A 26,469-nucleotide genomic window follows, 5' to 3' on the forward strand; every position below is an offset into this window, starting at 1 on the left:
GAAAATGTGTAATGGGAGATAAATCCTTATCCGCCCCACCCCAATATTCACCCCTTTCACCCTGAGCAGTTGGACAGCTGCCCTCAGCCTTATAGAAGTCAGGAAATTATTCTTTGGAGGAATTGAACTTAAGATGTTCAGGACCTATGACCCTAAGCCCAGAGGAGAATGGGGCTTAGATGCCACATGAACAGTAGAACCTCTCAGTCTCCTTCTCTCATCTAGTTCTAGAATTCCATCAGCCAAGTAAGAGATTAGAGTGAGTCTTCCTCCTTAGTAAGGGAACAGCATCAGAAAAAAGCTGAATTTTAAAATTCTGTTGATGTATCAACAGGCTTGTGTCTAAAAGTACTGATTTTTTTTAAAAAATCAGTTTTTTGTTTTTGTTTTTACGGCTGTTGGCAATTTCATAGTCATTCATGATCAAACTCAGTAAAACTGTCCTAGAATAAAACATATATTCTAGAAAGTCCACAAAAGCCTTGAATTAGTAAAATGAGAGGAAAAAAGAGGAGGATAATGAATAAAAGGTTGCCAACATTATTTTTTTAAATGTATCATATATTAGGAGTTCTCCTCTGCAGTAAGTAGGTTGTGGTGCAGTAAGTAGCTTGGGTCGCTGCTGTGACATGGGTTCAATCCCTGGCCCAGGAGCTTCCACATGCTATGGGAGCAGCCAAGAAAAATGTATCCTATCATTGATATTTTATAATAAAATATAGATTAATTTTTACCAAATCTGAAGTGTATGATCCCAGCATTTAAAAGTGGAATTAAGGGAGTTCCCGTCGTGGCGCAGTGGTTAACGAATCCGACTAGGAACCATGAGGTTGCGGGTTCGGTCCCTGCCCTTGCTCAGTGGGTTAAGGATCCGGCGTTGCCGTGAGCTGTGGTGTAGGTTGCAGACGCGGCTCGGATCCTGCATTGCTGTGGCTCTGGCGTAGGCCGGTGGCTACAGCTCCGATTCAACCCCTAGCCTGGGAACCTCCATATACCGCGGGAGCGGCCCAAAGAAATAGCAAAAAGACAAAAAAAAAAAAAAAAAAAAGTGGAATTAAGGAGTTCCCTGGCGGCTCAGTAGTTTAAGGATCTGGTGGTGTCACTGCTGTGGCTCTGGTTACTCTGGAGCTTCTCCATGCTATGTGTGTGGACAACAAAATAAAATAAAATAAAATAAAAATGGAATTCATGTAGATTTATGAAAAATATCGTTGTCCTGTTATTTTTGTTTTGCCTTGGATCACCACTGGTTTGGGGAGATAGGATCTTGCCAAAGAACAGAGTTATTAAGCCTGTGTTCTAGGCTGAGTCCTAATTTGTTTATACAAGCAGTAAGGACACCAGCCAGCTTTTTGGGGGGTTGCTGGGGCAGAACCCCGTGCATGTGGAAGTTCCCTGGCCAGGGATTGAGTCTGAACCACAGCTGTGCCTTGTGCTGCAGCTGCGGCAACAAACCAGGTCCTTAACTTGCTGCACCACGGTGAGAACTCACAGCCTGCTTTTCCCTCAGTGTCTACTGATTTTAATTTTGATTCTTTTTTTATGTTTAAGAAAAATAACTGTATGTGTAAATCTATTTTAGTATATTCTATATTCCTATGTAAATCATATTTCTTTATTTCCGTTGGTTCCCTTTTTGGTTTCTTTTTTGTTTCCAGCTTTATTGAGATATAATTGACATAAAGCATCGTGTAAGTTTAAGGTGTACAACATGATTTGATACATGTATATTTTTACAAAATGATTACCACAATAAAGTTAGTTAACGCATCTATCACCTCACCATTGTTTTGTTGTGAGAACATTTAAGATCTACTTTCTTAGCATTTTTATGTTTTCAGTACAGTAATGTTAATTATAGTCACCATATTATAGGTTAGATTACGAAATTTACTCACCTTATAACTGGAAGTTTGTGCTCTTTGATCACTTTTACCATTGCCTCCACAACCCCAGACCCTGACACCCACCACCTATGTATGTATGTATGTATGTATGTACAAGTTTTCTTTATCCATTTTTTTTTGTCTTTTTTTTTGCTATTTCTTTGGGCCGCTCCCACGGCATATGGAGGTTCCCAGGCTAGGGGTCTTATCGGAGCTGTAGCCACTGGCCTACACCAGAGCCACAGCAATGCAGGATCCGAGACACGTCCGCAACCTACACCACAGCTCACGGCAACGCCGGATCGTTAACCCACTGAGCAAGGGCAGGGACCGAACCCGCAACCTCATGGGTCCTAGTCGGATTTGTTAACCACTGCGCCACGACGGGAACTCCCCTCTTTATCCATTAATCTGTCAGTAGGCACTTGGATTGTTTCCATGTCTTGGCAGTTGTAAACAGTGCTGCAGTGAACATGGAGAAGATGCAGATATCTCTTTGAGATAGTGGTTTCATTTCCTTTGGCTATAAACCTGAAGTGGGGTTGCTGGATTATGTGGTAGTTTTTAATTTTTTGACAAACCTCTATGCTATTTTCTTTATTTTAAAATTTTTTTATTTTCTCATTTTTTATAAAGTTTTTTAGATGTATACTTGATTTACAAGGTTGTGATAATTTCTGCTGTACAACAAAGTGTTTCAGTTATATATATACACACATCCATTCTCTTTCAGATTCTTTTCCCACATAGATTATCACAGAATATTAGGTAGGGTTCTCTGTGCTATACGGCAGGTCCCTGTTGGCCAGTCATTCCCTGTACCTTGGGGTGCTAGTCCCAAGCCCAAGTCCATCCACTTGCCTGTCCCCTTTGGAAATCAGAAGTTTTTTAAAGTCTGTGAGTCCGTTTCTGTTCTGCAGAGAAGTTCATTTGTATCCCTTTTTTATTTGTTAATTTATTTTTATTATTATTATTATTTTTTGTCTTTTTGCCTTTTTCTTGAGCTGCTCCTGTGGCATATGGAGGTTCCCAGGCTAGTGGTCTAATCGGAGCTGTAGCCACCGGCCTACGCCAGAGCCACAGCAACGAGGGATCCTTAACCCACTGAGCAAGGGCAGGGACCGAAGCCACAACCTCATGGGTCCTAGTCGGATTCGTTAACCACTGCGCCACGACGGGAACTCCCCTGTATTCTTTTCCATAGTTGCACTAATTTACGTTCCCACCAACAGTGTAAGAGGGTTCCCTTTTCTCTGCACTCTCCATCATTTATTGTTTGTAGACTTTCTGATGATGGCCATTCTGTTCATGGTAGTTTTGATTTGCATTTCTCTAATAATTAGCAATGTTGAGCATGTTTTCATGGTTTTTTTTTTTTTTTTGGCCATCTGTATGTTGTCTTTGGAGAAATGTCTATAGATCTTTGGCCCATTTTTTGCTTTTTTTTTTTTTTTTTTGTATTGAGCTGTAGGAGGTATTAGTATGTTTGGGGGGTTAATCCCTTGTCAGTCACTTAATTTGCAAATATTTTCTCCCATTTTGTGGGTTATCTTTTTGTTTTGTTTATGGTTTGCTTTGCTCCATATTATTTTCCATAGTGGCTGTACCAGTTTACATTCTCACTAACACTGCACCAGGGTTCCCTTTTCTCTGCCTTCTTACCATCACTTATTATCTCTTGTGTTTTTGATTATAGTGATTTTAACAGATGTGAGGTGCTATCTCATTGTGGGTTTTTTTTTTTTTTTGGTCTTTTTGCCTTTTCTTGAGCCGCTCCCATGGCATATGGAGGTTCCCAGGCTAGGGGTCTAATTGGAGTTGTAGCTATTATTTTGCATGTGAATATCCAGTTTTCTCAGCACTGTTTATTTAATTTTTAGTTTTTATTCTTTTGCCTTTTTTTAGGGCTGCACCCAAGGCATACGGAGGTTCCCAGGCTAGGGGTCCATTCGGAGCTATAGCTGCTGGCCTACGCCAGAGCCACAGCAACGCAGGATCCGAGCTGCATCTGCGACCCATACCACAGCTCACAGCAACGCCGGATCCTTAACCCACTGAGCAAGGCCAGGGATCAAACCTGCAACCTCATGGTTCATAGTCAGATTTGTTAACCACTGAGCCATGACGGGAACTCCTCATTGTGGTTTTGATTTGTGTTTCCCTGATAATGTTGAACACCATTTCATGTATCTATTGCCCATTTGTGTATCTTCTTTGGAAAAAAGTCTGTTCAGATCCTTTGCCCATTTAAAATAATTTTTTTTTTGCCATTGTTGTCTAAGTTCCTTATGTATTTTGAATAATAATCCCTTATCAGTTTGCAAATATTTTCCTGTTCCATTTTATTGTTTCTTTTGCTGTGCAGAAGCTTTTTAGTTTGATGTAGGTCCCACTTGTTTTTTGCATTTCTTTCTTGTACTTTTGGTGTCGTATTCTAGAAAAATCATTGCCAAGACTAATGTTAAGGAGCATTTTCACTGTTTCCCTCTAGGAGTTTCAGGCCTTACATTTACCTAAGTCTTTAAGCTATCCCCCCCCCCCCCCCCCCCCCCCCCCCGCTTTAATCTATTTTGAGGTAATTTTTTTGAATGACGTAATATAGAGATCTTATTTCATTATTTTGCATGTGAATATCCAGTTTTCTCAGCACTGTTTATTTTATTTGTAGTTTTTATTCTTTTGCCTTTTTTTAGGGCTGCACCCAAGGCATACGGAGGTTCCCAGGCTAGGGGTCCAATCGGAGCTATAGCTGCTGGCCTACGCCAGAGCCACAGCAATGCCAGATCTGAGCCGCGTCTGCGACCTACACCACAGCTCACAGCCACGCCGGATCCTTAACCCACCTCACGCTTCCTAGTCGGACTCGTTAACCACTGCTCCACGACGGGAACTCCTGAATTATTTTCTATTTCTGTGAAAATGTCATTGGAATTTTGGTAGGGATTGCATTGACTATTTGGATTACTTTGGATGGTATGGACATTTTAACAATATTGTCTTGTTTCTGATCTTAGGGGGAAAGCTTTCAGCCTCTCACTGTTGTGATGTCAGCTGTGGGCTTGTCGTGTATGGCCTTTATTATGTTGAGGTACATTCCTTCTATATCCAATTTATTGATGGTTTTTATCATGAAAGGATGTTGAATTTTGTCAGATGTTTTTTCTGTATCTATTCAGATGATCACATTTTTGTCTTTTCATTCTATTAATGTGGTGCATCACACTAATTAATTGCGTATGTTGAACCACCCTTATATCCCAGGAATAAATTCTTGATCATGGTGTATGCTTCTTTTAATGTGCTGTTAAAGTTCGTTTGCTGTTATTTTATTGAGAATTTTTGCATGTATAGTCACAGGATATTGGCCTGTAATTTTCTTGTAGTTTCCTTCTCTGGTTTTGGTTGTCAGGGTAATGCTGACTTCCCAAAATGAGTTTGGAATTGATTTCTCCTCTTCAGTTTTTGGGGAAGAGTTTGAGAAGGAGTGGCATTAATTCCTCTTTATATGTTTGCTAGAATTTTACAGTGAAACCATCTGGTCTTGTGGGGTTTTTGTTATTGTCGTTAGGAGGTTTTTGATTACTGATTACAGTTTCCATAGAAATAACAAGTAGTTATTTATTCAGATTTTCCTTATCTTCATGATTTGGTCTTGGAAGTGTTTAATAAAGAAACTGAAGCACATTAACACTTTGAAGAGTTTATTTGATTAGTAGGTTTAAGGATCTGGTATCTCTGCAGAGGCTTGGGTTGCTGTTGTGGCACCAGTTCGATCCCTGACCCAGAAACTTCTCTCTGCTGCAGGCACAGCCAGAAAAAAGAAAGAAATTATTTGATTGGCTCTATCTTAAACAATCTAATTATCTCCTTGTGAAATTAATAACTACTTTAAGAGTAAATTGTCATGTTTCTAGGAATTTATCCATTTCTTGTAAGTTGTCCATTTCATTGAGGTATAATTGTTCATAGTAGTCTCTTGTGATCCTTGATACAGTTTGTGTGTTTTTAGGGCTGCACCCGTGGCATATGGAGGTTCCCAGGCTAGGGGTCGAATTGGAGCTATAGTTGCCAGCCTGCACTACAGCCACAGCAATGCAGGATCTGAGCCGCATCTGTGACCTACACCACAGCTCACAGGAACACTGGATACTTAACCCACTGAGTGAAACCAGGGATCAAACCTATGTCCTCATGGATGATAGATTCGTTTCTGCTGCGCCACGACAGGAACTCCTTGGTTGACTTTTTATATAAAAAATTCAGTTAAGTTATATGGCCTATTATAGAGACCTCTTTCTAGATATATATATATATATATATTAATTAATAACAGCCTAATATCTAGCTGTATCGTGGACCTTTTGTTTAGCTATCTTGTTTATAATAGTACCACTGTTTTGTTCATGGCTGGCCTCGGAAGTCCAGTAGTCTTCCTTGGCCTATTAACTTGGTATCACTTTTCCTTAATGACTTTCTTACAAAGTTATTTCTTCTCTTTCACTTTAAAGAATCTTTGTTCAGAGTTCCGTGGTGACACTGTGGGTTAAGGATCTGGCATTGTCACTACTGTGACTTGGGTCACTGCTATGGTGCGGGTTCAATCCTTGGCCCGGGAATTTCTGCATGAGGTGGGTGTGGCCAAAAAAATTTTTTTAAATAAAGAATCTTTGTTTTTATTTAACATTTATTTCTTTGGGTTTCTTTTAAATCTGATTTCTCGCATGCAGTTAGGAAATCTAGAGTACTGTGTACTTTGTTTCTTATATTATCTAAAACAAGGGAATGCTTTTTTTTACAAATAAGTAGCATGGCTGTATTAAAATACTGTTGCTTTGGAAATATTTCCATAGCAGTAAGATGATTTAGAATGTGTGTTTGTGAGTGATGTAAAATTACTCTCTGACATATGTCTTTGAAAATTCCACAGATTTTGCCAGTTTTCAGTTTCTGGCACATTGACTAAAATTTGTACAGGAACCCTACTTTCCCTTGTTTTACCATTCCCTCTAGCATTTTGGAATATGAGATTCAGTTAAATGTTTGTTAATCCTGAGTCAAATCCCATCATTGCCTTCTTGTATCTACTAGGGTTTTTGTTTGTTTGTTTGTTTATTTGTTTTTTGTCTTTTTAGGCAGCACATGGAAAGCCCCCAGGCCAGGGTTTGAATCAGAGCTGTAGCTGCTGGCCTATGCCACAGCCACAACTCGGGATCTGAGCCGTGTCTGCAACCTGCAACACAGCTCATGGCAACACCAGATCCTTAATGCACTGAGCAAGGCCAGGGATTGAACCTGCGTCCTCACGGATGCTAGTCCAATTTGTTTCCACTGAGCCACAACAGGAACTCCTACTAGTTCTTTTATAAGAATATGATGGAGTGAAGCTGGGGGTGGAGGAGGAAAGGGAAGAATATGTAATTAATTATATTGCCACCTTGGCTTTGTTTGTTTGTTTTGTTTTGTTTTTGTCTTTTGTTGTTGCTGTTGCTATTTCTTGGGCCGCTCCCATGGCATATGGAGGTTCCCAGGCTAGGGGTTGAATCGGAGCTGTAGCCACCGGCCTACGCCAGAGCCACAGCAACGCGGGATCCGAGCCGCGTCTGCAACCTACACCACAGCTCACGGCAACGCCGGATCGTTAACCCACTGAGCAAGGGCAGGGACCGAACCCGCAACCTCATGGTTCCTAGTCGGATTCGTTAACCACTGCGCCACGACGGGAACTCCCACCTTGGCTTTTTAATTCTTTTGTCTCACTTCATAACTTTAAAAGACATTTTCAGTAGGGCCTGGAAGATTTCCAGGATTGAGCTGTACCCACATTGAATTCCAATCCGTGGTTTGTCAATATCCAGTGGTTTATCAAAGGTCTGGTCTTGGTGCTCTAGAATGTTGCTGGGGATAGCTAAAACTGAATAAGTGGAAGAGATTCTTAACAAGGAACAGAATAAAAGTATACACTAATTCTAGACTGAGAGCAGTGAATTGGCAGTGGATATTGATTTTGTTTAAGTAAACAGAAGTCAGGATAAAAGACAGCTTGGAATAGTGAGTCAGATATTAGAAGGTATCCAAAGCAGAAAGTTTGATCTATTGAGTAATGTATCTCTTTTCTAAATGTATCCCTTCCTTGGTGTTTTACTCTAGGGATTTCTTTCTTAGGATAAATTTAGTCGTGAGATGGTGATGCACTGACAGCAATTTTCTTCTAAAAAGCAATTATATTTCTACTAGGGACAAGATGTTGGGTGGAGGAATTACAAACTTATTTTGTTTTAGGTTTATTTAGCCGTAAAAAATGTTTTTCCTCTTAGATTTTAGCAAAAAATAAAAAATAAAAAATAACCCAGCCAACCGGAAAAACATCTGATATTGGTTGAGTGAAAGAATGGCATAATCAGTAAAAATTACTTATAGGAAAAAATAGTTTAAAGATATTTTTCTGCTTCAACTCTAGATTTCCTTATGACAGCTCTTTCTTAATCTCTCCCAGGAATTTTCTTCCCACCAAAAAATTTTATCTAGTTTGGGCTACTTTTGTATGTCTCAGATTTTATTCATATCTAGGAAATTTAGATCGCCAAGTCGTAAACTTTTTATTTTTTATTTATTTATTTTTTTAATATTTTTTCTTCCTCTTTTGTATCTCTGTGAGATAGATAATGGGTGTTTTTTTGTTTTTTTGTTTATTTTTTTTTTTCCTTTTTCTAGGGCTGCTCCCGTGGCACATGGAGGTTCCCAGGCTAGGGGTTGAATTGGAGCTGTAGCCACTGGCCTGCGCAATGTGGGATCCGAGCCGCATCTGCGACCTACACAACAGCTCAGGGCAACGCCGGATCGTTAACCCACGGGGCAAGGCCAGGGATCGAACCCACCACCTCATGGTTCCTAGTCAGATTCATTAACCACTGCGCCACGACGGGAACTCCGTCATAAACTTTTTAAATGTGGAACTTGTTTTTGTAGTTTTTGCTGTCTAACTCTGAAACTTAGTGGCTTGAAACAATTATTCAGCCTGGCAGTTCTTCTGCTGGTCACTCAAAAAGGTTACTCATAAGGCTGCAATCATCTGGTAACTTGACTGTGGAGTAAGTGTCTTATGATGGCCTCACTTACAGTCTTGGTGTCACTGTCAGCTGGTACTCTTTCATCATTCAGAAATTTCTTATGTGGTGGCGAGACTGTTTCAAGAGGATAAAGTTTCAGTTAAGGCTTAGCCTTGGAAATTTCTGTGTTAGTCTCACCACATTCTTCTGGTCAGATCAAGTCATCACGTGAACTCAGATACACAGGGCGGGAAAGCAGACTCCACCAATTGAAGGGAGGTGCAGCAAAATCCCATTGCAAAAGGGTACTGTAGCAAGAAGATGACGACTCTTTGCAGGCTCTTATTACTAAAGTTCTACCATACATACATAGCCTGCTTTTTTGGCTCCAATGATTCACATTTTTGTCACATGCAAACCATTCCCTCCTAAGACCTCCAAAGTCTTATCCAAAAACAGATGACCTATGTAAATATGCAAGTAAACAAATAAGGGTGAATACCTGTAATTTGTTCTCTGCATCAGATTTAGAGGTGGGTAAGGGTCCTCACAGTTCCTCTTGGTCCAGAGACCTATGAGCTAAAAAAAAGTTATCTGCCCCTTGGAGTTCCCGTCGTGGCGCAGTGATTAACAACTCCGACTAGGAACCATGAGGTTGCGGGTTTGATCCCTGGCCTTGCTCAGTGGCTTAAGGATCTGGTGTTGCCATGAGCTGTGGTGTAGGTTGCAGACGCGGCTCAGATCCTGTGTTGCTGTGGCTGCGGTGTAGGCCGGCGGCTACAGCTCCAATTAGACCCTAGCTGGGAACCTCCTTATGCCTCGGGAGCAGCACAAGAAATGGCAAAAAGACAAAAAAAAAAAAAAAAGAACTGTATCATATACCTGGAAATAAATGGGCTATATTAGCCAGAACCTACTGTATAGCACAGGAAAATCTACTCAATAGTTTCCTGTATGGGAAAAAGGAATGGATATGTTTATATGTAAAACTGATTGGCTTTGCCTTATGCTTGAAATTAATACATTGTAAGTTAACTATAGTCTAACAAAAATTTTTAAAAATACGTAAATGGGCCATAGGCTGAGTTTCTAAGCTTTTCTTTCTTCAGACATTTTAATTGTTATTTTTTGTAACGGTATTCAGTCTGTTGCTGTGTTGATGTCATTTGCCGAATTTAGAGTAACAGTCAATTTGGTTTGTTTCTTTTCCCTTCCCTTCCTTTCCTTTTCCCTTTCCCTTCCGCTTTCCTTTCCTCCTTCCCTTTCACCTCCACAATTGCGATACAGAGTGAAAAAAAAAAAGAAGAAGAAGAAGAAGAAGCTTGCTGGGAATTTATAGTCAAAAAGAATATTTCCTGATCCCTTTAGTATAAACAGCATTCATTGGTTCAGGAATTTCTAGGCATTGTGTTGGTTGCTGACTATACCGTGGTGAACTAAACAGGCAAAGCCCCTTTCACCTCAGAGCTTAGTCTTGCTGTAATGGACACCACGCCAGTCCAGAGTGCTTTGGTGTTTCATAGGAGAAGGGATATTCAGTTAGGGTAATTGGAAGAGGTTTCATGGCTTAGACAGCGTCTCCAGTGGGCATTGATCTATTACTGTTGTCAGAATAGGCAAGTTTGGTTGTGTGAGTGCCCTAGAGAAGATAGCGTGAACAAAAAGCACAGAGCCCGTTTGAGGAGAAGCAAGTGGTCCTTCAGTTCTACTTTAGCTCTGTTTTCCTCCTGTTGGTTATATGTATAATAACTATATATAATTAAGTAATAACCTGTATGGAAAAAGTTGCTATGAGTTATAAAATGTACCATTATCTTATGCATCACAAAAAGCTTTTGATTTTAATTTTAAGATGCTTCCTAAATTCAGAAATGTTAAAATGTGAAAAAAAACTTAAAAACTTTTTAATTGTGGAAAAATATGTATTGTAAAAGTTTGCCATCATATCCTTTTTTTTTTTTTTTTGTCTTTTTAGTGCTGCACCCACAGCATATGGAGGTTCCTAGGCTAGGCGTCAAATCAGAGCTTTAGCTGCCAGCCTACACCACAGCCACAGCAGTGCAGGATCTGAACCCCATCTTTGACCTACACCACAGCTCACAACAACGCTAGATCCTTAACCCACTGACCGAGGTCAGGGATCGAACCTGCATCCTCATGGATACTAATCAGGCTCGTTAACCACTGAGCCATGATGGGAACTCATATGCATTTTAAGTGTACAGTACACTCACAGTATTGTGCAACCATTCTCCAGAACTGATTTCATTTTGTGAAACAAAAAATTACCTTTTAAAATAAAAATATTCTTAGCTGTATACATCAGAGACCCAAATATAAAATGGCTTAACTGTAATAGAAATTTATTTTTCTCTCATATGAAAGTCCACAGATATCTCTGCAGTCATCTGCTGGCTTCTTTTCTAGTTTTCTGCTTATCTTTAAAACTGTAGCCATCAACCTCATGTTACAGGATGGAGTCTGGTCATCCTAACCAAATTTTAAGCAGCAAAATTGAGGAAAGAGTAAAGAAGGGGCACAGCCTCTCTCATTAAGGACTCTCCTGATACTGCACACATTACTTTTTCTTACATCTGCTGGCCAACACCTAACAACCTGGCCTTATTCAGCCATGAGGGAAATAAAGTCTTTCCACACACCTATGTGCTAGCTAAAACTAGAGAATTCTCTTACTATAGATGAGTAGAATGGATATTGGGGGATTACTAGTATTCTATGCCAAAATACACATTAAATTTTGGTGGTTTTTTTTGTTTTTTTTTTGTCTTTTTGCTATTTCTTGGGCCGCTCCCGCAGCATATGGAGGTTCCCAGGCTAGGGGTCTAATCAGAGCTGTAGCTGCCGGCCTACGCCAGAGCCACAGCAATGCAGGATCCGAGCCGTGTCTGCAACCTACACCACAGCTCACAGCAACGCTGGATCGTTAACCCACTGAGCAAGGGAAGGGACCGAACCCGCAACCTCATGGTTCCTAGTCGGATTCGTTAACCACTGTGCCACGACGGGAACTCCATAAATTTTGCATTTCTTTTATAATGCTTGAATAATATAGACTAGATCTTTTAACTTTAACCGTTTTTGAGTTGGTAGCTATATTTTAATTTAATCAGCAGGGGTCACTGTTGAGTAAATATTGCTTTCCTATTTCCTTTGTTCAACCCATCTGCCACTTCCCACCCAGATCCTGAATTTAAAGCCACTTGAATTGGTTTCCTCTGTCTTTTTTTGTGCGTTTAGCATTTAAATTCATTGTGTTAGTAAACTAATCCCCAAAATGTGCCAGAGATTTAAAAACTGATCAGAAAGTCTAAAATAATAGCAAAAAAATTCTTCTTATTACTCAGTAGCTATTAGATGATGTATGTAATTAGCGGTTTGTAACAAGTGGTTTCAAAGTTATATTTCAGCTATATAATTTATAGAAAAGCAGTTACAGTTTTATACAAGCAACAATAAATGCTAATATGTGACAAACCAAATCACTTAGATTTTTAAAAACCTGAATATTTAAGAATGTCCTGGAATTCCTGCTGTGGTACAGCAGGGTTGAGGATCCAGTGGCTTCCTGCAGTTGTGGCTGGGATTCGATCCCTGGCCTGGGGACTTCCAAATGGTGCCAATGTGGCCAAAAAAGGAAAAAAAGAAGTCCTACCCCGCTAAAGACAGGGCTGTTGCAGTGTCTCTTTGCTTGTCTAGGTGATGATGATGTCCTACCCCAAAACAAATAATTGAGAGAGAACAATGTACTTGCTCTCACGTTCCCCTCCACACCACTTCCTTGTAGTTGTCTGTGGATAGATTATTAAAATAAGTAATGATAAATCTACATGTTAATGTGAAACCAGATGACCTAAGAGTGTCAAATGTTTGAATAGTGACTTCATTTCCAACGATAATGTTCTAAGCCTTCACAAATTTGTTACAGTTCATTATATCCTTGATCTGATTGGTTTTGACACCCTTTATACTTTTTATGCAAAATGCAGAGGTTGGGTTCGGCTGAAATAGTTAGATATCTAAACATATATTCAGTTGCTTCTGTGAAACATTTATTTCACAGACAATACCATGAACTGAAGCAGAAGCTACACATTTAAAATATGTCTCTATCTCTAGGATATTTTCCAAGCTCCATTGCTGTGTCACTTCAAATAATAAAATATCCTAATTATGTGCTAGAACTGTAATTTCTTAAGTCCCAAGATCCTTGATCTATTTTATCTTGTCCATTGGTTCTCAAACTTTAGGAAGTATTAGTATCACATGGAAGCCTAGCACCCTAGTTCTGATTCTAGATCTGGAATATAGCCCAAGAATTTGTGTTTCTAACAAAGTCCCTTTTTTTTTTTAATTGAAGTATAATTGATGAATAATGTTGTGTTAATTTCTGCTGTACAGCAAAGTGACACACACACATATATACATATATATACATTCTTTTTTATATTCTTTTCCATTATGGCTTATCATAGGATATTTTATATAGTTCCTAGTGCTATACAGTAGGACCTTGTTGATCTCTTCGATACATAATAGTTTACATCTGCTAACCTGGAACTTCCAGTCCATCCTCCCCTACCTTCCCCTCCTTGGCAACCACAAGTCTGTTCTCTGTTTGTTGAGTTTGTTTCTGTTTCTTAGATAAGTTGATTTGTGTTGTATTTTATTTTTTAATTTTTTTTTGGGGGGGGGTGCTGGGCCTACAGCATGAGGAAGTTCCCAGGCCAGGGCGCCAACCCACACTACGGCAGCAAGCCGAGCCACAGCAGTGACAATGTTGGATCCTTAACCTACTGCACTACCAGGGATCTCTGATTTGTGTCATATTTTAGATTCCACATATAAGTGTTGTCATATGGTATTTGTCTTTCTCTGCCTGACGTACTTCACTTGGTATGTTAATCTCTAGGTCCATCCATCTTGCAGATGGCAGTATTTCATTCTTTTTTATGGCTGAGCAGTATTCTTTTTTTTTTTTTAAAGTTTATGTTATTTTATTTTTTTTTGTCTTTTTAGCTATTTCTTGGGCTGCTCCTGCAGCATATGGAGGTTCCCAGGCTAGGGGTCGAATCAGAGCTGTAGCCACCGGCCTACGCCAGAGCCACAGCAACTCGGGATCCGAGCCGCATCTGCAACCTACACCACAGCTCACGGCAACGCCGGATCCTTAACCCACTGAGCAAGGGCAGGGACCGAACCCGCAACCTCATGGTTCCTAGTCGGATTCGTTAACCACTGCGCCATGACAGGAACTCCAGCAGTATTCTATTGTACATATATAGCAGTGTTAGTATCTTTCCACCTGCCTGTTGACTTTCTGTATGTCCTCTTTGGAGAAATGTCTATTAGGTCTTCTGCTCATTTTTCGGTTGGGTTCTTTTGTTGTTGTTGAGTTTTTTGTTTTTTGTTTTTTTTCTTTTTAGGGCTGCACCTGTGCCCTGTGGAGGTTCCCAGGCTAGGGGTCGAATCGGAGCTTTAGCTGCCAGCCTACACCACAGTCACAGCAACGTGGGATCTGAGCCCCATCTGTGACCTACACCACAGCTCACAGCAACACCAGGTCCTTAACCCCTTAAGCAAGGCCAGGGATCAAACCTGAATCCTTATGGATACTAGTCAGAGTTGTTACTGCTGAGCCACGATGGGAACTCCCTTGTTATTGAGTTTTATAAGCTGTTTGTGTATTTTGGAAGTTAAACCTAACAAGGTCCTGTTTGATGATGCTGCTGCTAATCAGGTGACCACAGTTTGTGAACCACTGATCTTACTTTTTCTTGTGATCTTGGAGTAGGATACATACATGCAGAAAGAAGGAGGAGGGAAATGTAAATCTGGACAGATCCTGTACACATGATATTTCCCAGATACTCTCAGGACACTGTTCCTTTTTTCTTTTTTTCCTACAGAGACAACAAGATTTGGTCCATTTAGACTGATTTAGGGGGGAAAATGATCTGCTAGGTGTAATTTTTGTTCTTTTTTTTTTTTTTCGTCTTTTTGCCTTTTCTGGAGCCACTCCCTCAGCATATGGAGGTTCCCAAGCTAGCAGTCCAATCGGAGCTGCAGCCGTCGGCCTACACCTCAGCCACAGCCACGAGGGATCCGAGCCACATCTGCAACCTATACCACAGCTCACAGCAACGTCAGATCCTTAATCCACTGAGCAAGGCCAGGGAACGAACCCTCAACCTCATGGTTCCTGGTAGGATTTATTAACCACTGCGCCACAACGGGAACTCCTTTGTTCCTTTTTATATCTAGAGTTGTACAAGTCATGTGAACCACACATAGCAGGTTTATATTTTTTTATCAATTTAATTACTGTGTATATTCAAGTGAGCAAAGCGCCTTACTGCAGGAGATAGGTAGCATTCAATTAAAAGCTTTGAATATACAAGATAAAGAGCTTAGCATTTCTGGTATAAAAATGATTACTTTTTACATTTTGTGGTTTTGAGTTGGGCATAGTCTAGTGTAATGGGTGTTGAGTGATACTATTTTATACTTACAGACTTCATTTTTGAAGTTCCCCAGGCAGGTTTCAACTTTGATACGTTAGCTATCTTATAAGACGTTGTTTATGTCATCACTCCTACTTTATTTAGGGTATACTTTATGAATCTTTCATGCATTCTTTCCTATAAGTATACCTAGAGACGAATGATCATTATGGTGTAGAGTCTTAGAAACCATGAAATTTGGGGAGAACTTGTTTAGGAGGAAATGTGATGGCTTCATTTTGAAAGTTTACCTTATAGAAGAGGGATATGATTTTCTCTTAATAGCTTCCACTAATGGATAGAGATTTTAGGGAAACAAATTTTTCTTTTCTTGTCTTTTCTTTTTTTGGCAGCTTTTTAGTGCTGCATCCGTGGCATATGGAGTTTCCCAGGCCAGGGGTCAAATTGGAGCTGTAGCCACCAGCTTAGCCACAGCCATAGCAACACCAGATGCAAGCTGTGTCTGCGACCTACACCACAGCTCATGTTAATGCCAGATCCTTAACCCACTGAGCGAGGCCAGGGATCGAACCTGCGTCCTTATGGTTCCTAGTCAGATTCGTTTCCGCTGAGCCATGACGGGAACTCCAGATTATACTTTGATGTCAGATAATTTCCTAAAACATGTAATTGTCAGGCAGTAGCATTATTTATTGTAACATAGTATGTTTGCTACACTGAAACTTGGCTGATGTTCCAACTTTACATCACCAAGTCCTGTAGCTTCTTCAAAAACCCTTTTCTGTAGTTTTTTTTTTTTTTTTCCTTTTCTTTTCCAACACCCCTGTAACCTTATGGAGACCTGCATCATCTTTTACTTCAACTGTAATTTTATTAAAGTCCTAGCTTATCGGAGTTCCCATTGTGGTTCAGTGGTTAACCGACTAAGAACCATGAGGTTGCCGGTTCGATCCCTGGCCTTGCTCAGTGGGTTAAGGCTCCGGTGTTGCCACGAGCTGTGGTGTAGGTTGCAGATGTGGCTCGGATCCTGAGTTGCTATGGCTGTGGCGTAGGCTGGCAGCTATAGCTCCGATTCTACCCCTAGCCTGGGAACCTCCATATGCCATGGGAGCGGCCCAAGAAATGGCAAAAAGAAAAATAAATAAATAAATAAATAAAAATAAAGTCCTGGCTTATCTCCTTACTACCAGTCCAGAATTAGTATTTGCTTATTTCTGTGTTCTTTATTGTAGAGCATGATCTCCTTAAGTACAGAGATAACATACTACTGCCTTTGTATCTCATTTCCTAGAAAAGTGCCTAATACTTAGAGGGTGTTCAGTAAATGTTCATTCCATGAAGTCAGGAGGCAACTCTATAACACTTAATAGCAGAGACTGAACATATTCCTCTCAGCTTCAGTGACATCGTATTGCAATTTTTCTTGTGCTTTTTATTAGATATATAGGTATTTGTGATTTTTTTTTTTTTATGTAGCTTATGAGATAAGCCATATAAGTCATGATGTCCTTTGTGGAAGAAATGGTGACACTGTTTAAAAGTACCCATGTGAGGAGTTGCTACTGTGGCACAGTGGGTTAAGAATTCGACTACAGTGGCTCAGGTTATTGTGGAGGCACGGGTTCAATCCCTAGCCTGGTGCAGTGGGTTAAAGGGTCTGGTGTTGCCACAGCTGCAGCTCAGGTTGCAGCTGCAGCAGGAATTCAATCCCTGGCCCAGGAACTTCCGTATGCCACTGGGTACAGTCATTAAAACAAAAAACAAAACCAGTACCCATTGTGAGCTATTTGATCACTCTGTGTATCCAGAATGCATAGGTTGGTGGTTATGAAGCATTATTAGTTTTCAGCATAATGTATAAAACTTGGAAAAGATTGTTCCCTATCCTAGGTTTCAGAACACCTCCATGAAGAGTGAGTTAGATTTGGAGAATAACCTTACCTTAATGATATTTTTAAATGGTCACTCTGTAGTGATACGATTTTAAGCAAGTAAACCTTTTGTAATTCAGTTTCCTTATATGTCAAATGATGATTAAGGGTAGGATGAGGAGTCAGTACATGAGTTCATAAAATATACCTCAAGAGCATCTGACATATAATATCCTTCTGACTGCTATTTCATTTTTTCTAAAGACAGGAAAACTAATTAAATGTAATTTTTTAGCCTAGAGTCTCTGAAAATATGAGTTTGGTTCACTGTACTTGTTCACCTCCTTCTTAAGAGGATAACCATGTAACTGTTGAGTTGAACATAATAAAATGTTAAGTAATACTTGACACAATGATTTTGTTTTTACAGATGTTCTCAAATAGTGATGAAGCTGTAATCAATAAAAAACTTCCCAAAGAACTCCTATTACGGTAAGTCTAACTTTATGTTGGTTTTGTTTGTGTGTGTGTGTGTGTGTGCGTGTGTATCATATCTGCCTGTTTAAAAAATTTTAGACTTGTTGCCAATTTCAGGTCTAGATTATCTGAATTTTAAAATTTATTGATTCTTTTGTTAAACTATCTTATTCCGTATTTTCTAGATATGAATCAAGATTTGAGTGTTTAATTTAGTAACAATTTCCTCCTACCCTGTTGGTAGCTATATATGGTTTTGTTTACTAGTTTTCCCTTTGCCCTATTATATATAATGTGAAAGAGGTAGTATTTTTAAATTTTATTTTATTATTTTAATACTTTTTTTTTGTCTTTTTGTTATTTCTTGGGCTGCTCCCACGGCACATGGAGGTTCCCAGGCTAGGGGTCCAATCGGAGCTGTAGCCACCGGCCTACGCCAGAGCCACAGCAGCGAGGGATCCGAGCCGCGTCTGCAACCTACACCACAGCTCACAGCAACGCCAGATCGTTAACCCACTGAGCGAGGGCAGGGACCGAACCCGCAACCTCATGGTTCCTAGTCGGATTCGTTAACCACTGCGCCACGACGGGAACTCCTGGTTGTTTTTTTGTTTTTTTTTTTTTTTTAAGAATGATTCTAATCCATCCTTCCCTCTCACTTTCTATTCCCAATGTCAAAATGTGTCTGTGAAATGACTTATTTGCAGCAAAATATTACATATACTGAGGCACTGTATAGAAGAGTTATAACCTTTGAAAGATAAAGACAAGTTATTTGAAACTTTCCTATATCATGTTTATGACTTTACCATCCTTATTTGTTTTTTGGGTTTTTTTTTTTTTTTTTTTGGCTGTACCTGTGGATGTGGAAGTTCCCAGGCCAGGGATCAAACCTGTGCCACAGCAGCAACCCAAGCCACTACAGTGACAGTGTCAGAGCCTTAACCTCCTGCACCATCGGGGAGCTCCTCACGAACCGTATTTTCAGTGTGTACAAACTAATTTGGGATCACCCATAACATAAAACACACAGCCTCCCATCTGACTTAGGAATCACCTAGGAAGAAACAGGTGTCTGGGAAGTTATTTTCAGTGCCCATTTGGGGGCACATAATCATATCATTCTTTGTTTACTTGTGCAGAATATCATGACTGAGAAAGGCACACTTGCTTTGCAAATGTTAGAACTTAACAAGTTTCTGTGCTCAGGGGCATCTACTTCTTGCTTTTAGCTGCTACTGCAGTCTAGCCCATAACCAGCCCAGTCCCTACTGCAGGGTGGAAAATAATCTCTGCCCTTTTGGTGGTAAAGAGAATTCCTGGTGTTGGCATGCTGAGTCTTCCAAGATGCTTAGAAACATAGGCTAAATCCTATAAATATTTATGTAGTACTTAGAATTTGAAGATACTAAGGAAAAAATAACTGAATTTAACTTGGAATTGAGTTTTTCCATGAAAGCAAAACATAACATATATGTGCTAGTTGACTATAGGTGGAAGAACATCCTAGACTAACCAGAGCCATTGGAAAATGTATCCTGAACATCTTGCGTATCCCTCAAATTTTAGCTGTCTTTTTTTTTTTTTTTTTTGTCTTTTTGCTATTTCTTGGGCCGCTCCCGCGGCATATGGAGGTTCCCAGGCTAGGGGTCTAATTGGAGCTGTAGCCACCAGCCTACACCAGAGCCACAGCAACGTGGGATCCGAGCCGCGTCCTCGACCTATACCACAGCTCACGGCAACATGGGATCCTTAACCCACTGAGCAAGGGCAGGGATTGAACCCACAACCTCAAGGTTCCTAGTCGGATTCGTTAACCACTGAACCACAACAGGAACTCCGAATTTTAGCTGTCTTAAAGCAAAATATTTTTAAAACTGGTTATGTTCTTCACTGTTACCAAAAACTGAATACCCTAAGACGTACTTTAGTATTTCTTAATGATAATGTCATTGTTCTCAATATTAATGATTATTTTGTGCTATATTAGTTTACCTTAAGACTCAGTAAGAGAGGGAAATATATTTGACTTTTTGGCAATTGGCTGCATCCTATTGTGGTTATGTTTTATATTTTGTCGGAATTTTTCAAATTCCTTACTGTGCCCTACAAGACCTCTCATGATCTGACAGGGGAATAACATGATCTAGGTTTATATTTTTAAAGGGTTAGTCTGGGTACTTTCTGCCAACCAGATTGGGGATTGGAGAGCAATAAGGATTTTTTTGTGTGTACCCCCCCATCCCCCACACTTGTGGCATGGAGAAGTTCCCAGGCCAAGGATTGAACCTTCTCCACAGCAGTGATCTGAGCTGCTGTATGGACATCTATAGCTCCTTAACCCACTTTGCCACAGGATAACTCCAGTTTTCTGTCTTTTTTGTTTTTTTCTTTTTAGGGCCATACCTAAGGCGTATGGAAGTTCCCAGGTTAGGAGTCGAATTGGAGCTGCAGCGTCCTGCCTACACCACAGCATAGCAACGCCAGATCTGAGCCATGTCAGTGACCTTCACCATAGCTCATGGCAACACCGTATCCTTATTCCGCTGAGCGAGGCTAGGGATCAAAACCCGAGTCCTCATGGATACTAGTCAGGTTCCCCATCACTGAGCCACGGCAGGAACTGCTCTGTAATTCTTTGCACTGCAGATATAATTGACATAAAACCTGTTTTTTTTGTTGTTTTTTTTTTTTTTGTCTTTTGTTGTTGTTGTTGTTGTTGCTATTTCTTGGGCCGCTCCCTCGGCATATGGAGGTTCCCAGGCTAGGGGTCGAATTGGAGCTGTAGCCAACGGCCTACGCCAGAGCCACAGCAACGCGGGATCCGAGCCGCGTCTGCAACCTACACCAATTGACTTTTTGGCAATTGGCTGCAACGGGTTTGATCCCTGGCCTTGCTCAGTGGGTTAAGGATCCGGCATTGCCGTGAGCTGTGGTGTAGGTTGCAGATGCGGCTCAGATCTTGCGTTGCTGTGGCTCTGGCGTAGCTCACGGCAGCTCACGGCAACGCCGGATCCTTAACCCACTGAGCAAGGGCAGGGACCGAACCCGCAACCTCATGGTTCCTAGTCGGATTCGTTAACCACTGCGCCACTACGGGAACGCCATAAAACATGTTTTGACTTCACTCTAGTACCTGATGAGCTGTAAGATTTATAGTTGCAAAACTGATGGTATTTGGAGGGAGATTGGATAAGGAAGAATTCCTGTGTCTACTCATTTTGTTACCACGAACAAATCTCAATGGCTTTTCCTTACCATTACATGAAGCTGTGGGATGGCTGTGGCTTTCTTTAAGGCAGTGGGTCAACTTTTTGTTTAAACCATTTAAGCCAAATAGGAAAGAGGCTTTTGTTTTATCTTTGACCTTACACTAAACAGATAACAATTGATTGGTGTAAATATTAGTAAATTATATCCAGGGCATTTGTAATGCTTTGAAATTCATTGAAAGTAATATTTCCTTTAAAAGTTTAAATAGCTTGGTAAATATCTTGGGGGGAGCTGTATGTTAAGACGATTTAAGTGTTGTTATTCATTTTTGTCCACTAATTTTAGCATCCATTGATGTTACCTGAAATACTGTCATGTTTGCCAAGATTTTATACTTTCATAATTCTGCCTTTATATATTAATCTACAAGGAGAAAAATTACATTAGTAGGGCCATAGAATTTATATTTTCTTGTAAATACAGAGCCACAGCCAAGTTACCAATGAAGTAAGAAAGTGTTCTTGTTTCTTCTTAACAGTAACTTACTTTAACTTACTGATTTTCTTACTCCCTTTTGAAGTTTATTGGTAATGCTCTAGCAAGCTGGAATCCTCTGCATGCATAGGGTGAAATTCAGTTAGCAGGATTAACAGTACTTCTTTTCAGAGCAGAACCATATGCATTTATTTAGTAGTACCCCTTGAAAAATGAACGTCAGTATTCATAAGACAAAGATTCATGTGTGTTTTCCAAGAGCTAATGTAAAGTGACTTGTTTCTCAAAGATTCCTGCTGAGGATGGTATTGATAACTGTAAAAATAACGTGAGTGATGAGACTCTTTGAGCCCACACATGCCTTTTTGGCTCTAAAACAAAGTGTAGTTTCAGAATGAGGATTATTATTATAAGAATCTGAAACTTTTTTCCTTTTTTTTTTTTTTTGTCTTTTTGCCATTTCTGGGGCCACTCTCTCAGCATATGGAGGTTCCCAGGCTAGGGGTCAATTGGAGCTGTAGCCTCCAGCCTACGCCAGAGCCACAGCAACGCAGGATCTGAGCCGCATCTGCAACCTACACCACAGCTCACAGCAATGCCGGATCCTTAACCCACTGAGCAAGGCCAGGGATCAAACCCGCAACCTCATGGTTCCTAGTTGGATTTGTTAACCACTGCGCCACGACGGGAACTCCTTTTTTCATTAAAACTTAGATGGAAAGAATGAATTGGCTGGGTGGTTTTTTTTTTTTTTTTTTTGTCTAAAATAGATAATCATGCTATGTTGGAGGTCGTCAGGACCACCCCTGGGTTTGGTGATTTACTAGAAGGGCTCAGAGGGCTCAGCATATAGTCGTTATACTCATGGCTAATTTATTACAGGGAAAAGATTCAAAGCAAAATCAGGAAAGGGAAGGGAGTTCCATTATGGCTCAGCAGGTTAAGAGGGCTTAAGGATCCAGTGTTGCCACAAGCAGATACAGCTCAGATCTGGCATTGCCGTGGCTGTAGTGTAGGCCGGCAGCTGCAGCTCTGATTTGACCCCTAGCCTGGGAACTTACATATGCCGCAGGTGCGGCCCTAAAAAGAAAGAAAAAGTTGGGGGGAGCTGTAATGGAGGTTCGCCTCAAACATTATATTATAGCAAGCTCACATGTAAGACTTTACAGCCAACATTGGAGAGTTCAGAAGATGCTTCCAAGCAAGTGAGACATGAGTTGAGTCTTAAGGGGGTAAGTGGTGGTTAACTAGACACTAAGGGAAAAGGGCATTTCAGATATGAGAGAGATTATTTCCCCTTGTGGACTGAGGCAAAGTGTCTTTGATTCAGGTGTACTGCAAGATTTGCATAATAAATAGTGTTATAGTTGAGGATTTTTTCCCCTTAAGGTTTGCCTGGCAAGCAGACTGTCATTTGTGATATTGTTTGTATTGGAGAATTTATAAACTTTGTGCGTATAGTCCATTAGGAAATTGGACTATAGAACTTCATCTCTTCTGATTTGATTATTTCTTCATAATTGCCATTTGCTAGTTTAATACTTCCAAGTCTAACATTCCATACTCTGGGGAGTAAATTGGATGTTTTATTTTAGTTCAGTCAGGGAGAGAGTTATCCTCAAATTTTCTTAGCCAATTGCAACTCCTTTGCTGCCTTGACATTATGGTAGTAATGAAGTATTAATAAGGTGGACTATTAAGAAGATACGTTTTAGGAGTTCCCGTCGTGGCGCAGTGGTTAACGAATCCGACTAGGAACCATGAGGTTGCGGGTTCGGTCCCTGCCCTTGCTCAGTGGGTTAAGGATCTGGCGTTGCCGTGAGCTGTGGTATAGGTTGCAGACGCGGCTCGGATCCCGCGTTGCTGTGGCTCTGCCGTAGGCCAGTGGCTACAGCTCCAATTGGACCCCTAGCCTGGGAACCTCCATATGCCGTGGGAGCGGCCCAAAGAAATAGCAAAAAGACAAAAAAAAAAAAAAAGATACGTATTAGGCACACTGCCTGTATGTAAGTCGTGCATAAATGTGGACAGACGGAGCTGTTGGTATTTTGACATAAAGAACCCCAACTAGCTATGTGAAAATACTTTCTCCCCCTCAAGTCCCATTTGTCTTCCTCTTAAACATCCCAACACCATAAGCTCCCACCAGGCTCAGCTTGGCACTTTGAAGCTGGTTTAATAGCCCTAAAATCATGTCTCTGTCTAGGTCAGCTCTGTCTTGGGGACAGAGGAATATGAGTCTTCTAGGAATGTCCTGGAAGAAAACATTTACAAAATAATCTTAAGAAATCAGGTTTAATTTTGTGAAGACGATATAAGCAATTTTGTTTTAAGTGATCACTTAGTTTCCTGAAGTTTATGTGTTTCTGCAGGTTAAATGTATTCAAGGCTTGAATGTAGGAGTTAGCTTGCAAAATACAAGATGACCCAATTAGATATTTGTGACTATTGCTCGTATTTTTGCTTCTCCCAACTCTTTTGAGATTTTAATGTATTTTTTACCTCCTTTTTTCTAATTTTTGTTTTTAAATAATTTCAGATTTACTGAAAAGATGCAGAAATAGTTCACAGAATTTCCATAAACCTTTTACTTGGATTCCCCAAATTTTACCTCACTTGTGTTATCATTTTCTCTATTTTTTTCTGAACCATTCAAGGTAAGTTACAGACCATACTTTCTATCCAAGACTTCAGTGTGTATTTTCTAAAAATAAAGACATTTTGTTACGTAACAACAGTTCAGAATGAGGAAGTGAACATTGATTTCATATTATTATCTAATTTACTGACCTCATCCCTCTTTTACTGATTATCCCATTCCTGCTCTTTATAGTAAAAGGGGAGAAAAAAGATTTTTCTTTCTGAGTCAGGCTGCAGTCCAAGGTCACAAGTTGCAATTGCCTGTCTCTTCTCTTCAGATGGCTTTAATTTTGAATAGCCCCTCAATCTTTGCCTTTTATAGCCATGATAATTTTATAGATTGTAGGCCAGTTATTTTATAGACTGTCTCTCATGATTCAGTTCAGTTGGTGCAGTTTTATAGGAATGGAATACCACAGAAAGGATGTAGTAACCTTCTCACTGTTCACATCATAGACAGAGGTGTCTGTCCATCCCATTAATGTTGATATAGCTTTGATCATTTGGTTCGAGTGGCACGTGCCGTATTTCTCCACTGTAATATTACTATTTTCCCTTTATAATTATTGAGTGTCCTGTGGTGAAATAGTTTGAGACCATGCAAATATCTTGTTTTTCATCAAATTTTGACTCCGTAGTTTGATTCTTGCCTGAAACAGTTGTTACTGTTGTAATTGCCAAATGGTGATTTTCTAATTCTGTCATTACTTCTACATTTTATTTACTAAAGAAGTAAATTTAAGTCCCTTCTATTTCATTTGTTTCTTAATTTATTAATATCAGTATAGACTCATGGATTTCCATTTTATTCAGTGTATTGTAATCCTGGTTGTGTTATCCTTGTTTAATGCTCAAAATAGTCCAGATTTAGCCTCTGACAGTTGTAGTCTGTGTTCCTGGAATATATCCCCATTGTTCTTTGATTATATCCTTGGGGGATTTTTGTTTGTGGTTTTTTTTTTGGCCACACTTGCAGTGTGTGGACGTTCCCAGGCTGCAGTGACATTGCCGGATCCTTAACCTGCTGCCACAAGGGAACTCCTATATCCTTGTTTTTTGACATAGCAAGATTATTCTAGGACCTTCTTACATTTTTCCTAGCCTAGTCCTGGAATCAGACATTTTTATAAGGAGTTTGGGGATGTTTTTTCGTGGAGAATGGTATTTAGAAGCTGACATCTCTGCCCTAGCTGTACTTATTGCTACTGGGGCATCAGTGCTTATAGATGGAGCATAGAAATACATATTTAGAAATGGGTGGTGCATAAATGCACATCTTTATGCAATTTTATATCTGTCTATATATATAGATGGATAGATTACTAACATCTCCAATTCCAGTCTGATACCATAGGGCTCATTTTAGCTTTCTTCCTTTCCATATTTATAACTCTCTCTCTCTCTCTCTCTTTTTTTTTTTGTCTTTTTACATTTCTTGGGCCACTCCCGCGGCATATGGAGGTTCCCAGGCTAGGGATCCAATTGGAGCTGTAGCCACCAGCCCATGCCACAGCCACAGCAACGCAGGATCCGAGCCGCATCTGCGACCTCCACCACAACTCACGGCAACACCAGATCCTTAACGCACTGAGCAAGGCCAGGGAACGAACCCTCACCCTCATGGTTCCTAGTCGAATTTGTTAACCACTGCGCCACAGTGGGAACTCCTATTCATACTTTTACTATTAGTTCTACTAATGTTTGGTTGTTTCTTAGATTTTCTATATATTTGTGACTCCTGCCAGAAAAACAAAAACCAAAGCAAAAAAAAAAAAAAAAAAAAACCTCTTCCAATATTTATATTATTTTTTTCCTCATTGCTTTAGCCAGAACCTCCAAAATAAGTGTTGGATGAAAGTGATGTTATTGGTCATTCTAGTTTGGTTCCTAACCTTACCATAGTTTTCAAAATTCCTTCCTCATTAGACTCTAGGTGTTTTTTCCAGTTGTCTGCTGTCATGGCACAGCTATTATGCTCTTTCTTCTTGTGAATCTTTGAAACAATCCTTTATGATTTCATTAGGATAAAATCTTAGTGTGGTTTATTAAGGTGAAGAGTATTTTCTTAATCTCAAGTTTATAAAAAAGTTGTAGTATGGTACAAAAAAACTTTTCTTCCTAAACTATTAAATTGCAGACCTGATGTCCCATCAGTAGGTCCTTAATATTTTATTTTGTATTTTCCAATCTAGCACCATATAAGTCTGCTTTTCTTCCTTTCCAGATTTGTAACTCCCTTCTGTGACAATGATAAACCGATTGTTTTTGTCCTTAATACGTTTTGTTATTTACTCAGTCTTCCTGATGGTAGTCAACCTCAGACTGCTGCTGCTGCTGCTGCTGCTGCTGCTTCTCTCAC

The 26,469-nt window shown here is 40.0% G+C and overlaps 1 protein-coding gene across 4 annotated transcripts in view; it reads left to right on the plus strand.

The window, feature by feature from the left end:
- Positions 1-26,469, plus strand: part of FBXL20 (F-box and leucine rich repeat protein 20) — a 93,741-nt gene that overhangs the window by 25,476 nt on the left and 41,796 nt on the right. For 2 of the 4 annotated variants that reach the window (XM_047757018.1, XM_047757017.1), the window contains exons 2-3: positions 4,901-4,974; positions 17,716-17,777. In XM_047757018.1, the coding sequence (XP_047612974.1) occupies positions 17,716-17,777 (62 nt within the window). In that variant the 5' untranslated portion in view covers positions 4,901-4,974. The remainder of the gene's footprint in view (positions 1-4,900; positions 4,975-17,715; positions 17,778-26,469) is intronic. The other 2 variants (XM_047757015.1, XM_047757016.1) reach the window with 1 other exon arrangement.

This window comes from Phacochoerus africanus, chromosome 14, assembly GCF_016906955.1.
Source record: "Phacochoerus africanus isolate WHEZ1 chromosome 14, ROS_Pafr_v1, whole genome shotgun sequence".
Classification (NCBI taxonomy): Eukaryota; Metazoa; Chordata; class Mammalia; order Artiodactyla; family Suidae; genus Phacochoerus; species Phacochoerus africanus.